General features: G+C 33.3%; 3 protein-coding genes across 6 annotated transcripts in view; all 3 read right to left on the reverse strand.

Moving 5' to 3' along the window:
- Positions 1-9,124, reverse strand: part of LOC119636069 — a 16,165-nt gene extending 7,041 nt beyond the window's left edge. Inside the window, exons 1-3 of one of the 4 annotated variants that reach the window (XM_038031161.1) lie at positions 9,022-9,121; positions 8,210-8,254; positions 7,599-8,068 (exon numbers count right to left, since the gene is read on the reverse strand). Coding sequence is in view for 1 of the 4 variants with exons in the window: in XM_038031162.1 (XP_037887090.1) it covers positions 7,599-7,653 (55 nt within the window). In the remaining 3 variants the exon portion in view is untranslated. Of the gene's footprint in view, positions 1-7,598; positions 8,069-8,209; positions 8,406-9,021 lie in introns of those variants that run through there. The other 3 variants (XM_038031159.1, XM_038031162.1, XM_038031160.1) reach the window with 3 other exon arrangements.
- LOC119636074 (60S ribosomal protein L23) overlaps positions 1-16,923 on the reverse strand; it is a 48,149-nt gene that overhangs the window by 15,702 nt on the left and 15,524 nt on the right. The window lies entirely within an intron of this gene.
- On the reverse strand, positions 13,362-14,488 carry LOC119636072 (tRNA methyltransferase 10 homolog A). Its single transcript, XM_038031166.1, has 2 exons — positions 13,703-14,488; positions 13,362-13,645 (listed from the first exon to the last, which is right to left on the reverse strand). Exons 1-2 carry the CDS (start codon positions 14,400-14,402, stop codon positions 13,455-13,457), a joined length of 891 nt encoding a protein of 296 aa, XP_037887094.1. The 5' UTR covers positions 14,403-14,488; the 3' UTR covers positions 13,362-13,454.

Consider the following 16,923-nt stretch of genomic DNA (forward strand, 5'->3'; position numbering starts at 1 on the left):
AATTTAAATCCATGCAGGCACACACAACCGAACGCGATTAAGTTTAGAAATTTTCTAGCCGTAAATCTTAGTTAATTTAATTAAATGTAGGCCGTTCGTTACAGTTGCCAGACCTGACTGGCAAAGGGTTATAAATAATGTAAACCTACGATCGCTCTGCACAAAACGCACTAAACTTAATGCAAATCGAGGACTTTAGAAACAAATTAAAAAGTCTATAAAGAGAAAAAGCATTTAATTAATTCACAAAGGGTAAATTAAAAACACGTTCATGGCTTCTCTTATTTGCCTAAACCTCTCGTGCAACGTTTTTTTGAAATGAAGTTTGAAGAATCACATAAAAAGCTTTTAGAAGAGCTTAATACAAAGTAATTTTGTCCAGTTCATTTAAATGCTGTAGGCAGACTCTCACACCGCCGTCGCTACTCGATGACAATAGGCGGACCAAAGTAAAAATGGGAGGCTTGTTATTTGTCAAAGATATATTTAATTCAAGAACCGTAAAAACGTTATCGTTAAATCTGGATCACTTGTGCCCATATTTTACTTTAAGGTTTTGCACATTTGCTGGGAAATTTTTCGTTTTAACCAGTTAATCCGTCCATCGGTTCTTGTCGGATCTCCTCATCGAATTTGGTCACTATGAATATATATGAAATATACAATAGTAACGTGTTTCAGAATGTGTGCCACGTGCGCATTGTAACCTACGTTTATATTACGGATATTCTGTGCAGGACGAGTATACTCGACATCGATACATTTTTGCGACACCATTTGATCGCACATTTTTCAAAGAGATGACATAATTAACTAATTAATTAATCCGTTTCGTCTAAGCGCTATGGATGGACTCCCACACCTGGAACTAAACGACAAAGGCCATGAATAGTCCACAATTCCGAGTAAAAGGGTGCATTAAAATCAGTCTTGACGGACCATAGTAAAGAGATAATATAGAAAAAGGAACGTCAATAAAGAATATGTTCGACACCATTAATGGTGTGAGAAATAAAATCCCTGGTAGTGAGAGATAATATCCTTGGTACAGAGAAATAATTGCGTATGTATGAAATAATATCCCTGGTACATAGAAATTATTAATTTTTGTCGGCAACTTAGATCAATTTACGATTACAATATCTGTTTCAGACCGCTGTGTGGATTGGTCAGTTTATTTATTGACATAACCATTCACTTAGCAAATGACCCAGTGTATGGAATGGTCGCAAGCAATCTACAACTGAGACCGCTACCTAGAATGAACTGAAATCTACGCAGACGTATGACAGCAGGAGTAAAAAGCAATATGTGATGCAGTTATGCGTACGGCTTCGAAATTGAAACGATTGTATAAGTGAAAGCAGTTCTCTGACTTATTCATCTAACCGTCGCAGACTATATTACATTTGAAGTTAAGCCACCATATTTGTGGAAATGCGTCCATTTTTTTAGACCGACAGGATTTAATTAAATCTTTTCAAAGGTTCTGCGGGCCCTATGGTAGCGACCGATGCTAAGTTACAATTATCACGAATTGCTTGAACCCAAAGCACTCCTTTCATAAAGGAAAAAATTCAATGTGCCGGGATCTTAGTAAAGGGATAAAAGTTGCGTAATTGTTGTGAATGCCTTTATCTAGTAGGCGACTGTTTTAAAAGTGAGGCCGCCCCGCCGTCATTCCCCGCTCGCTAACCTCGCCAATCCCCCTCCCCCCGATCCTCCATTATATATATAAAAATTTTTGAAGGTAATGACTGGCTAGTTACAATTGGCTGTCTTACAGAGTTGCAATAAGTCTAAATAGTCTATAAAACAAACCCAAATCCCACGCAATCAAAGAACAAATACAAGCGTACGTCAAAGGTGAACATAGAAAACAAATATTTATTAAATGTGCTATTAGGCGTTCTTTAGTAAGTGAAATTGTTTTGAAAACTAAATCTTGATTCATTCATCATATCCGTCCAAGACAACATGTTGCATATGCATCAAATTTTGAATAATTTTTAAATAAATTTTACAAGAAATTGACTTAAGCGTAAATTTAGGTGGTGGGTTAACGAAAATTCGCCCTAAGGCCTATATGTCTCACTTTCACTTATTAGATTTTTGTTGTTTTTCTTCTATATTCAGAAAGAAAACCATTGAAAAGTTGAACGTTTCGCACACACATGCATAAACATAAATATTTTAAAAGCTACGATAATATTTGTTGTAGTTAAAGATTCTGCGCTGCCGTTATGGTTTTATCATTTAGTTTTTATAAGTTTTTATAATTTTTTTTTCTCTAACTGAAAAAGCAAAAAAAAAATTAAAATTTAGTTTTTTAATTATGAAAAAGAAAATAACAAATCAATACACATAATAATGTCAATGAACTGGCGGGTTGTTTGCCAAGAAAGAAAGAAAGAAAGAAAGAAAGAAATGTGAAAACAACATATTTTCATACAAAGAAAGAGAAATAAGACGTAAAAGAAATCTGAGCATAAAAAAATTAATGTATTAGAAATTAATGGAAAAATAAAATCAAGAAAAAAAAAAAAAGCTTTTTGAATAGATTTACACATTAAAAGTAAAGGTCACACATAAAACAACATGCCAAGTGTAGATATTGTGTGTTATCTACATAATTAAAAATTACTTATAAATTATTCAACTCAATTATGCTTAATTTCTCCTGTCAGTGACAATAAGAGAAAGAAAAAATAATAAAAGAAAAAAAACTAATAAAAAAGCCTTATATGGACAAACAGTGGATACCCATCAGCAAATTATAAAACAAAGAGCACTCGTTAATAACTATTTATGTCAAATTACAAACTGATGCCGCTTATGGTTTTTGAAAAATAAATTATTAATTATTCATAAACTATTTTTAAATTTCGATGTTATTTCATTTCAGTCTTTCAAATAAATTAACTATTGCAGACAATTTAGGGGAGCATTCGACTATACGATGTTGATTCCATTGCGAAGTATTCTCTTTAGTTTTTACGTCGCTGTATATAAATAAATTCGCGCCGAAGTGTGAACACAATAGTTTATTAAGCCGGAAAACACTTTGAAAGGGGATTTTTGACTTAAGCACATTTAATCCAATGACAAAAGTGGAATGACGTTTCAAACTGCTAATCATCTTGATGCAGGCCAGGTGAACCATCAAAATTTCTCGTAAACTCACAATCACGATAACGATCGATATATAATGTAATCATAGTTTTCCAAAAAGCCAAGTCGCCTGTGAATGTCTATCGGTAAAAATCCCCTACCAATATCCGCCTTGTTGGTCATGTTAGCATTATGAGTTTAATATATCCGATGATATATATATATATTATTGAATATGAACCTACGCTGGTTGTTAAGTTATGCTATGGATGGCCCCTATAAAAATTTGTACAATCGGCAAAAACTTTTCAAATAATTAATATTCTATGGCTTAATGGACTTTTGTATGAGAGGAGTTAAAAAATCGAGAAGAATAGAGAATATGCTAAAAATTTAAAGTTACGTTACGAATTTTCGAAAAATCCAGCATACAGAATAATATGTGATCGAGGAAAGGCATTTGCATAGTCCCGAGATTGCACACTGCTAGAAAAAAATAATAAAAATATGTAAAGAGAACATGTCCACAACACACCTCGAAACATGGATAATGTTTCTTTAGTCTTTCTATATTCTTTTTAATTACTCTTTTTACGCAATCACTTAAGATAAGTGATGATAATTTATATAGATATAAGCACGTTGAAATGAAAGAGTAGTTGAGAGAAATATCTCTAAAAGGAATATGCTTAATGTACACAAATATTCCTAGACGCATTTATAAAGACTGTACATATATATATATATATATATATATATTGCAAGAAAAGTTTTCTTTACACATATATACACATTTAAAGTAAAATCTTATCCAATAAAAAAAATTTTTTTTTTTTTTTGGAAGTAATTTAACCAATTGTGTGAACTATTATAGTCGGTTAAATGCAGTCATTAAGAACCTTAAATAAACATTAAAAAATTGAGGCAAGACTCTTGCTTCTTATAGCGTACATCACTTTTGTGGGTGTGTGCAACGTTTACAAAAATTTAAAATATAATTACATTTTATTACACTGATCAAAGCTTGTCCGTCCATCTGTCTATATTGTTTTGTTGTGTTGTGTTGAATCTACAGGCCGCAGTTTTTGAGATGGCCGTGGTTTTGCCCAAGGACGAACCCTGCTGAAAATACTTGGGATCGGATCACTTTTTGTAAGGGCGTTAAATGAATAGATGGGGGGCGCTGCGACCCACTTTAGTCTTTTTATTTCTTTTTATTATACAATATTGTTATTTGATAACACTATTCAGACTTTTTCGCTTTCTTTGGAGGAGAATCTGAGAATCTTTAAGAAGAGTAACAGAATATACAAGGAACATATATATGGCCAATCAACAGACGCATATTAAGTAACTTGAACTCAGTGGTAATTGCAAGCACATTATCTGCGGAATTAATATTTCTCACAAGATCACAAGCATAGGTGAGATAAATAAATTAAAAGCTCATTAATTAAATAACTGGAACGAGAGAGCAATTAATTTTTGCAATAAAACAAAGTGAAATAGACTTTTATTATTACTCAAGAAAAGTATTTCCGCTCAAACCTAAAAAGTATGTCTGTTGTTTCCATTTTATTGTGAATCGACTAAGATCAATGATTGCTTTCGCGTACTGCCAGTCAAGGCATTTATTTCTGTTACATAAAGGAGAAAAAAACCAATTAATAATTGCTTATAGTATATGAATCACAAATTCGTATGAGTTGCGACTGCGGAAACAGACGCATGTGCATGAAAAAAATGAATAATCATTTCTATAAAAGGTAGCCACCACGCCCAAGCATTTTAAAACACGCGTATCCTTCTAATTGCGTGCACTCCTACGCTCTAGCCCTCTCACCCTATACAGGTTGCTGCGTAAAAGACTCGAAGTGTCATTCAGTGATGTATTTTAATATCACAAGGTGCAGCAAAGGGAAAAGATATTCTCGCTAAAACAGCTGGCAATAAAGTAAGAGTCATTTTCTTCAATAATAGCATTTCTTACACAAATTGAATCGATTTTGGAGTAAATACGAAGGTCATGCTAAGATACGATATTCTTTCTATTTTCTTCTTCTGTTACACCCCTAATAGGAGTATAAATGAATCTGAATCGGTGGCTCACAAGCGAATACTTATGCGAAATAGGAAAAACTGCGCCGTCCTTAAAGTGTTAAAGGATATACAATGTTTACTTCTAATATATTACCATACTTTACTAATATATAACCTAACAACCTTCCTGCTGGAACGTCATCGTTAGGACGTAATTCTCGGTGTGGGCTTTTTTTTCTTGAAATGTATAAAAGTTAGCTCCAAACAACAGAAGCTCTACTCTTGTGCTTAGTTAGAAGGATAATTCCTCCAAATCGAGACAAGTAATGAAGAATGAATGGATGCGTTACGAAATCCAAAGCATACATGAAAAAAAAAACAAACAAGACTAATCTCGACAATAAAGCATATATCGTACCGTCGACACTAATTGAAGACGACCAACTGGGTGTAGTATGTTGCTGTGCGTTGCTCCAAAGAAACAATATCATCATTCAGTGCTTAATGCTAAACGATACAGCAAATGAAAAGTAAGTTCTTCGAAAGACACGCCTTATGGAATACTCTACAACCTTTACATTCATTCTTACTTGGAACTTGTTCCAACCGTAAGCGAAAGAGAGCGCCTACTAATTATCATGGCATTTACAACAAACTTAACCTTAATCTTTTGAAATTCACATCCGAAATAATAATACGCCACATCCAAAAATGATAATGAGCTAAGCGTCTTTTATAAGATTGTTTAAGATGGAATTCTTGCCAGAGGAAAAATAAATGTTCCATTTTAATAGATATCACCGAAGGATGCGGGGTATATTCATCTTGTCAAAACCTTAAAGACCGCATAAACTATATATATATTTTTGACCAGCGTCAAATTCTAAACCGATTTAATCATGTCTGTCTGCGGTAAACATCCTTTGGGCCGCAAAAATGCAACAATCGGCTTGAACATCATTGGTACAAACACTGGACTGGAAGTTCCTGCCCAGAGGTTGACATTGAAATTGATCCAAATCGTAAACCGCAGTTGATATGACGATAAAAGTTTGAATTTATATTCTATGGCTGGCCCAAAAGCATCCACGCAGAAAATGTAAACAATCGTGCTTGTCTATTTAATATTGTTAGACATAAAAATTTCATTACTTTATCGAAAATTTGCAGTATCCAGAAAGAAGCCTCAAATGCCCTCTCTCTACCAAACGTTTCAAAGGATTGGGTCGCGGGCGATTATGACCTTTTTACCTGTTTTTTTTTTTATAATCATTAAATAGTTATTGAAAATACGGTTCTAAACTTCTTTAGCAATCTGAATTTCTTAATAAAAAAAAAAAGGAAAAAGATCTTAACACAAACTTCGCGTGTCTTGTTCAAGTCATTTTAAATGAACTTTGAACTTCAACTACTTAAGGGCTTACCAAGAGAAGTCTCTTGTAACAATATTTAGCTGTCCTTGAGACGCAATTTTTATGGAGACTTATGTAAGTAGATAGCGTGCAACCGATTGTCACAAATGCAGGCTTTTTATAGAAAGTAGAATGGAATGATTTCACTTGATTACAAGTAATATGACACAAAGTATATGAATATGAACATAATTAATACCCCCCTTAACACCCTTTTCGTGTCGTTTTAGTAATATTGCGTGCAGTAAAAATAGAATATTTTCCCGAGCAATTTAGTTTAAGTTATGATTATAAAAATAAATACTCACAAACACATAGGAAAAACAACACAAGAAAATTCAAATGACTAGCATAACAACTAATTAAGGGAAAGAGCGATTCGTATATACAAAAATAAAAGATAACATCAAAAAAATGCAAATAAAAATTAGAAATATAACAAATTTAGAATTTCCATGCATTAGATTTGCAATCATGATGATAATAATGATCATAATGATAATCAACAACGATTACGACGATGAATGATTGAAGTTGGCGTTGGGTCTAGAGACCACGTATGTGCAACTCTCATGTTTAGGTGTTGTGTGTGTGTGTGTGTATGAAGAAAAGGGAAAGAAGATAAACGTACAAAGAGAACGATTCACAGAAAACATGGGAAGCTGTAGCCACAACAATAACAACAAAAGTGGCGTTGACGTTTTGTAATTGTCACTGAAACGTAAACACACAGAATGCTTGCATGCAGGGACAGATACAAATATAGAACGTTGTACGAAAATACAACAACAACTCTTATTATATACAAATAAATGCATATGATATGGAATTAAGAATAACAATAATAACAACAACTACGGCAATATATAAAAACACACAATCAAACCAGTAGAGAGTAACATGTGTAACGCAGCACAAGTGATTATAATAAATTACAGCAAAAACAACACATGTACAAACAAAAATAAAGATAAATAATTAAAAAAGAATGTTTTTGCTTTGTTTTTTTTTTTCAAATAAACAAAAAAAAATTACCATTTATGCAGATGCAATGACATAAACAGCTCACTATATACACACTCGTGCGCATACACAGAAATTGTTTGTTGCCAGTTGTAAGCGTTGAATATCAGATCTGGCTTACTTCACTCACACGCAAAACATACACGTTCTCGAAGACTTAAATAGTAGTAGTATGTGGGTGCGTATGCAAAACACAATCGCTCTTATGGACTTTCAATAATATTCGAATCCGCTGAACAAATCCCGTAACACCGCTGGGTATACGAATGTCTGACGATTAAACAAATGACAAACTCGCACTAATAAGCAAACAGCAGCCACCCGTCAAAACCTAACTACTGTGAGCAGTGCTTTGCTTTTCTTCTTTTATTTTTTTTTTGTTGTTGTCTCTTGAGTGTTGTTGTTGCTGTTGTTTATTACACGGAGAACAACTTTTCCGCTGTTTTGGTTGTTGTCAGTATTATATGGTTAGCACGAATTAACTGTAAGTATGGAAAAAGTATAAAATATAAAGATCGGTGAATAAAATGGGGGAAAAAAAAGAAATCAAGGTTTCTTGTTTTTGCTGTTATACAGTAAAAAATAGCAGCAACAATGCAAAAGTTCGACATAACGATACGTACCAGTAACAGCGGCAACAATAATTATGAATTGCTGCTCGCTGAGGTCTGAAACATATAACAAATAAAAAAACAAAAAAAAAACGAAAGAAAAGAAGAAAAAGAGTAGCGGTGTTTGAATGTATTCCTCAAGTGTGTGTATGGTGTATGTGCGTCTGCACATGTAGGCATGTAAAGAAATGTGTGGTCGTCGTCTAAAGCTAAGATTATAATGACTATTGCATTTTATTGTATTGGCCAGTCTGACACAATAACACAACATCACTAATATGTAATAGCAACTTCTCTGTTGCGAGTTGGATTTCTGTTCGTCTTGTCGTCTTCTGGTCTTTTCCTTTCTGGTCGATGCTGCCCGACACACACACTCTATTGTTATTCAAGACTTTACGCTTTAATGATTTCTTCGTGTGGACGTTGTTGTCTTTTGCTACTTTGCAGAATTTCTTTCGCACCGGATTTTCCAAGAAAAACTACAAAAACCTAACCAACACCGACAACAATAACATTTTTACTAAATCAATAACGATTTTTTCACACAAAAAAAAAACCATTATCTAATTTTATTCATTTCTTCTTTTTTCAATTCGTTGTCATTTGTTAACTCAATTAAATAACTTTGTAAATTTCACTTATTTTCAATAAATACGGGCGTCGATATGCATTTATATATTATGCGATTATATGTGGATACGTATGTACATATCCATTCCTTCTTTTTTTTATGTTCACCAAAAAAATGCATTTCACCGCGTTATAAGCATTTCGTAAATTCATATTCACAATCAACAGTTTATTAGAATTATAACTATTTTTACCTAATTAAAGTTTTATTTGGAAGTTAAAGGTAAAGGCAATTATGCACAAAGTATTTCAAAAAAATTACTAGAAAATAGAAAAAAAGCAATCGTGCTTGCAATTGCTGCCTAAATAAAGAAAATTTACTCAATAACTCAGTTCCAAGGAAAGATTGTTAAAGAAAAAGAATAACAGGGTGTCTTTCACGCTCTATTATGATCTTTTAAAGTTTATCTAGAAACAGGGTGGTGAAAAGAAACATTAAAAGATATATTATTCATTATTATTATTATTTTAATTTTAGACTAATGAAATGAATTCTTAGACTTAAAAAAGACATTGAGCACTAGCAACACAGGCTATCGGCTCATATATTATTCAATAACAAAAGTACTCTTAAAAAGTAAAGAATTTTTTTAATAAATAGTTGTAAACGTTGTTTAATAAATATCACAATAATATATGAGAGTTAGAATAAATGGGAAATAGATTTATCGTAAACATGGCGAACATTAATATACTAGGCAAAGGAGCGGACAAAAACCTTGCAAAATAAACAAGAGTGAATATTATTATATATTTAATATTAATATTATGCGGGATTTGAGTAAATCTGCTACCATATGTGATTGTTGTTACAAATTTTAATGCTTATTTACATTTACTCTGGACGTGTTATTGCTCTCATTTGTAAGACCGTATGTTGCCGTAAATGTGAATCCGTGTAGAAAACGAATGGAGAACATGTTTTATTGCATAAATATGCTCGAATACTATTGATGGGAAGTTTTACTGCCACAAAAATCATACATTCGTTGTTGATAGCTACATATTTAAAAATCTATTAGATAAAAAATTTGAAAACAATAATATTTTCTTAAGAAGTAACACATTTTGCTATTATTTATTTATTTATTTATTTATTTTATTCCACTTATACTAGAAACTCAACTAAACAAATAACAGTCGAGTTCAATAGGCTCTTAATGCAGAACTAGTATTAATTAATTTTATTAAAATTAATAAAATTGAGTATAAGCATAATAAAACAAATAAGAAGAAAAAAAAGAAAAAAAAGCATGTACACTATCAGCATAGGAGCACACTTACAACCGGTACAGGACCAAATTGCAAATGAACCCCTAAGCCATCGCAAACATGCATAAGCCTGGCAACCGATAATAAATTGACAATAATTCACTTTCGAAACGTAACGACTTTTTAAGGATAAAAGTTAGTTTAAATACGACATAGGTAAGTCGCGCGTATTAAGCAATGTTGCTTTAATGGACTTTCAAACAAATCTACATTTCTCAAGAGACGGTAGGGACAGCAGAAGCAACCTATTTTCATACGGAGGAAGAGAGGCAATCGGATCCCAACCCAAATTTCTAAGGGCAAACAGCAAGAATTGCTTTTGAGCAGATTCAATTGAATCTACGTAGCACCTATATGAAGGAGACCACACAACTGAGGCATACTCGAGTATGGGTCTAACCAAACACATGTACAGCCTTTTCGTAATGTAGGGATCATCAAGCTCTTTGGACCAACTTTTTATAAAACCAAGCGCGGACCTAGCTTTGCTAATCGAGAGCTCAATATGCAAGTTAAAACGTAACCTATGGTCAAATAGAACGCCTAAATCTGTAATCGAATCGACGTCCTCCAACTTATGCGAATCTATGAAATACTGAGTAATGAATGACTTTCTTCTTGAGAATGAAGGCTTCTTACATTTACTCAGATTTAATTTCAGGAGATTCAAAGAGCACCATGCAACAAAATTATCCAAATCACCTTGAAGCTGATGTGATTGCGATTCAACAGAGAAGGAAGAAAACAGTTTCACATCATCAGCATACATTACGATCTGGCTGGAATTAACCACCGATGGGAGATCGTTAATGTATAAACTAAATAAAATGGGACCTAAGTGACTTCCTTGAGGGACGCCAGACGTAACGGGGAATTCATCCGAGCTAATGGAGTTAAACAAAACTCTGAAGATAAGTAGGGTGGGAAACCAGAGGCTTGGAGTTTAAAGATAAATAGTCTATGGTTAACCATATCAAAAGCTTTGCTTAAATCAGTGTAAATAACATCTGTGTGAGAGCCACTAGAAAAAGCCTTGAAAACATGACAGGTAAACTCTAAAAAGTTGGTGACTGTAGATCGCCCTTTCCGAAAGCCGTGCTGGTGCGGAGAAATATACGAATTAATGGCGAAGGCCAAATGCTAAGTCACAATACGCTCGAACCACTTGGGCAAGACACTCAACTTGGCTATGCCTCTGTAGTTCTCAACAAATTGTCTACTTCCACTCTTGTGGATAGGAATAAGGAAACTACTCTTCCAACATGAAGGGAAAATACCTGAATACAAGGACATGTTAAAAATCTTTGAGATCACACCACACAACTCGACAGCGCAAGATTTAAGTGCACATGATGGAATTGCATCAGGTCCAGGCGAACAACTGTATTTTAGAGAACTCAACCCTTTGAAAACATCATCTTTCGAAATAACCAAGTTAGGTATTGAAACCGAGTTAGTTATAGGATATGGGTAGTTTGCTGATAAATCGAAATTAGCAATCGAAAAGTTTCGTCGGAAATACTCAGCAAATAGATTTGAGATTTCAAAATCATCCGAGGAACCAGAGCCATTAAAAGAAACATGAGAGGGATATGTGGAAATTTTTCTTTTAGAGTTAACAAATTACTTGCCTCAAATGTGCTATAAAATTATAGAAAACACTCTTATAAGTTAATAATACATTGGAACGAGGAAGCAATGAGGCGGTAATGGGCGGCATTTAATTGGGAGCGGCAATCGACGGCTTATACTTGTTGCTGTGTTGCCGCTTGAAGTGTTGCGCCCTGTATATTGTTCAGCATCTGCACGGCAATCCCCCCATGACATGCTATATGACGGCATTTATCCGCTCTAATCCCAGAGTGGAGACCTTTACAATTTGTTTGACATCGTCCTTTTTGCTCACGTTTTTATTGACGAACGCTTCTAATACATGTGGGTAAGCATATAGTAACCTTACGCGATGTGTGCTGCCGTCTGGTGGCCTCCTGGTGTGTACTGTTAACGAAATTTTTGAGTAATCTTCTCTTCAGATGTGCCACCTGCGCTGATGTCCATGGTCCGTCATAATCGTCATCAGCCATGATAATACACTCCTCTATCACATTTTCAATGCTCGACATGAAAGTGCCATTCGGCGTACCAGTCCCGCCAGTGCTAGTGTCAGCGTCGTTTGTAATTGTTATCAGATCTGCTAACACATCATCTATGGATGGTATAGCCCTATTTAACGACACTCCCTACTTAAACCCTCAAACTATTTTCTTGTCACGGTCGAGTTGTTTTTTAATTGTCTCCGCGACCCACTTAAATCCCAATTCATTCGCACACCATATGTATGCGGACTGTACGACAAGTCCCCGCGTTCCAGGCGATGCCTAATGCATTCTAAAGTTGTTCTTAACTTGTCAACGGACCCTGCACGTTTTAGTTTCGTGTTAAGTCTAACAGCTAGTTCCTTGTATTGTCCTTTAGTCGACCCCTCCTACACCTTTTTTTTAAATTTTTTTATTCGCAATTGTCCACTTCCCACAACTTCTTTGTGCACTAAATTAATTTTATGCACACTTTTAATTCATTGAATTTCTTCAATTTAAAGATCTTTTTATTTGAAATATGTTTAATTGTTCTCAATTTATCACCCAATTTAAATTTTCCAGTAACTTCTATGTGCACTTTTAAAATGAATTTGAATTCACCTTATTTTTCCCTTCGCACGGTTTATAAAAAGTACCACATGCTCAGAATAGAGAGACTGAAATTCACAATGTTAATGTGAAATGAATGAAAATGCACAAACTTTTCGACGAAAATGAACAGAAACATCAATTTTTCTATGAAAATAAATAAAAGTTGCAAATCTTTCCATGAAAATAAGCAAAATATCAAAAAAATCCTCCCCGCAATATTTTTGTTTTGTTTATGTTTCTATGTCGCGTATGTCATCCTGCTGTATGGAATTTTTTAATAAAAACATCTGTAACATAAACGTTTACTTCAGCTTATTTGCCGCACAAGAGCTGATTTTGTGAAAACCTTTGAAGAAAAGCCAATGAGCTATGCAAGAAAACCACTTTCATTAATTTCCTCAAAACTTTTCTTTCGTAAATTTTGAATACACGTCTAATTTTTGTTATTGGCCTTAGTAATAATGCAAACTTTTTTTACTACAATTGAAAATTCACTCATACTTCTTAATTACTAAAATCTTTACCATAAAAAATATGGGTATTTTTTATTAATGCATAAAACTGACAAAATCGAAAAATTTTGTAAAAACGGAGGTTTGTTGACTGTCATAAATTCAAAACAACATAAAGCTATTAAAACCTTATTTTATTTTCAAGAAATTGGGCTATTGATTGCTATCACTGCTCTCTCGATTTGCAGAGCATTCCCCATTATTAACAATTGGCTCCTCTTTATGTTCATCCTTTCTACCATTTTGTAGCACTTTGGCCTTTGCTCCTTTTCTAGGTGGTACGGTTTGTAAAATTGCATCTGTCCAAGAATTGCCTTCAGCCACCCGAATTAAAATCTCAAAAACTTTGAAGAGAGGGAAATTTCAAAATATTCCTCATTTGTTGAAATTGTCAAACTCACCATGGAATGTACTTAGTACTGCTCTAGTTTTCATATCAACATATTCGCCTAAAGGCAAACGAGCAGTACGTAAGCCCGCCTTAGTAGCACGAGCATGACAAAAATTTTTGTGATGATTATGGTCGACTAAGCCACCAATAACATAAACATCTTTTACATCCAATCTTTGCAAAATCGTATCAGATTCACTGGTTAAATAAACTAATTGCTCCTTAGGAAATGCTTCTAAGTGGCTTTCATCGAAATGATATTTCAAATGCCAGTTTACCCAGCCGTGATTTTTCTTAAAGGCCGAATGTATGTTTCCATCAGTTTTTATACCCGTAAAATGCAATTGCGCCGGTTTCTCTGATCTTCGATTAATCGTATAAATTCGTAAACATTGCTTTACACATTTTTTTATATCATGCTCCAACATTACATCATCATAATCCAAATCGATGGCTATGCGAACATTTTCGGAGGAGGATTCAGATGTTATTTCACGTCTTTTCAGCTCTTTACGTGAAGGTCCGACATGTAGAGGCAAACCTAATGCTAATAATTCTTTACGCCGTTGTTTTTGTCGATCTTTCTCTCGTAAACGCCTTTCTTTTCGAGTTTCCATATATTTAGCTAATTTCCTCTGCTTCTTTAATTGATTTTTACTGCAAGGCGTTGGTTCGGTAAAACCGCGATTTCTCCGTACATCACGCTCCATTATGAGAATAAAGTTATTTTTCTTAACATTATAAGTTTATGTTAAATATGATTTTTATATCACCGTTGTTGATGCCTTTGGATTATTTTGTTATATTTTGATAATTGCGATGGAATTGCTGATGATATGTATTTATCGTCGATGACAAGATTCGATTACTTATCGCAAAATATTGATAAAATGAGATAAATATTGAATCATATACCCGTCACAGACAATATTCCTTCCAATCACGAAATAATCACTAAATTAAAACTTGGCTAACATCATTGGCCGAATATTATGTATAATATGCGTAAAAAACATATATTGATCGCAGTTATTTTTGAAATCATGTTAGCACTTGAATGGCAAAAAATTGAGGTCAACGGTATTTCAATTACATTGGATATATTCATTTAGGCTTTAAGGCTTTCTTCAAAATAAAAACTGACTCATGTGATTTAAGGCTAAACGAGAATAAAATGGCAATGAAAGTAATTCATTTTTTTTTTAAACTAAAACTATGATTCGAACTTTTGTTAGCCACAATTTCAATACTTGTCTTCTAGACTCAATAAAACCTTTAAAAATTTTAAATTATACTCGTCTTAGAATGTTAGCCCACTTTATAAAAAATAAGGATTTTAATTAATTATGGCACCACGAAAAGTAAAGTTTTTCAGATTGAAAAATCATATTAAAAATCTTACAACAACAAAAAGCACGAAATGAAGTTACTTTGACATTTTAAAGCATTCTCGATATTTGCTTAAAAAATTGAAAACAATGGAAAAGTACTTAAAGTATACAGTTGTATAGTTTAATGACCGCTATCAAATCTAAAAATAGTAGCCCAGCAAATAGCCTAAATAAAATTTAAACAGGGAACATATGTAATAGAACGCAGAAGACAATATTTTTTTTTTCATTTTACTTAGGCCTACATTAACGCGCTTAAGAGCGGAGTATACAAAAGTTTTATATACAATTTATACAAACTTGATCTCACTAATATCTTCAGTAAACAGAATCAGAAATCAATGCTGATAAGAAATACTTTAGAAGGGAGATTTCGCTTCTTCTGGAGGCGGTAAACAGAATCAGAATACAATGTTGGTGAACAGCATCACTGATCAGATATTTCGTTCTTACTTTAGGGAGTTGAAAATGGGGATCTTTTTCAGAAATGAGACCACAAAACCATTGTTTTTGCAAGAAATTTATTCGAACAAAATATGTTGCAAATACAGATTATCTATCATCATCACTTCAAAACTTACAATGTATATTAAGTGCAATTTTTTCCTTAATCATAGATATGAAGGAATATAATGACAATTCAGGAAAACATATTAAGTCTAAAATACTATTACACTAAAATAGGCAAAAAAAACATTAAACGCAGAACTACTCAAAAAGCCCATGGAAAGTATAATATTGTTTACTCAATACAATCTGCTATCACACACATGCAAGCATACATGTTTCATTGACATGTGAAGCCCGAAAATAATGCTATTAATGTCACGCCAGAAGAACGCGCGTAAATTCACCAATTGGAAAGCTGGAACAAATTGAAAATTAAAACAAATTTTCGCAGGTTTTATTATTAGCGCTGAGATTATCCTTGCTTGATTATTCTTGTGTATTTGTTTTTTCAGTGAATTCAGTTCTGCCACACTACTTTTATTGAATCTTTTTTTTTGCTATCTCTCAATATTATTGCCATCATTTTAAGCAATTAAATTTAAACATCGTCTTCTTCCTCCGCACTCCGAATGGAGGCGTCGTCTGAATAAGATCACTGAAACGTAATAATAATCCGCAATCATTTAAAAATTTTTAACTGCGACCAATTTTCTGTTGGAAAAAAGTTATTTTATTTGTTCTACAGTGAGTCATGAGTGCGTCTTATAAGAAGACAGGGTGCACGCGAATTACTTTCTCTACGATTAGTTAAATTACAAAAAGTTATGTAGAAGTTACATAAAAAAAATGTAAAAAGCCAATTCCAAATGTTGCCAAGATTCCATTTCATAACAAATCTAAACACTTAATTGGGACAATTAAACGTCTAGTTTTTTATTTTATTAATTAATAATAATAATTTTTAATAACAATTCAATTATACAATAATAATTATCACCGATATTAAGAATTAATGTGTCAGTAAGTCAATAAAGTCTTTTTAGGCACAGTCACGAGCAACAGTAAAGATAAAGATAGGTAACCTAACTAGATAGTACAATGCAACAAATATACCCAAAATCCAGGCGCGATTTATAGATTAAAAAAGACTTTTCTATCTATTTTAAGTCTGCTCGGGTTAACAATCACTTTGATATGGGTAACGAGGTAGTTAGTTCCATAACGTGATAGCCTTAAAAAAGGATACCCTTAATAATGTTGAGTATTTATGGCCAGATAGGGTTGAATTCGTCGTCCGTTCAGACTTCGCGAACTGAATTTTCTGGTGTATACATCTTGATGAAGTCCGCCCCTTTTAAATGAAAAACTTTACAAATAAATTATGCAGCTG

Source organism: Glossina fuscipes, unplaced genomic scaffold (genome assembly GCF_014805625.2).
Source record: "Glossina fuscipes isolate IAEA_lab_2018 unplaced genomic scaffold, Yale_Gfus_2 27, whole genome shotgun sequence".
In the NCBI taxonomy this organism is placed as follows: Eukaryota; Metazoa; Arthropoda; class Insecta; order Diptera; family Glossinidae; genus Glossina; species Glossina fuscipes.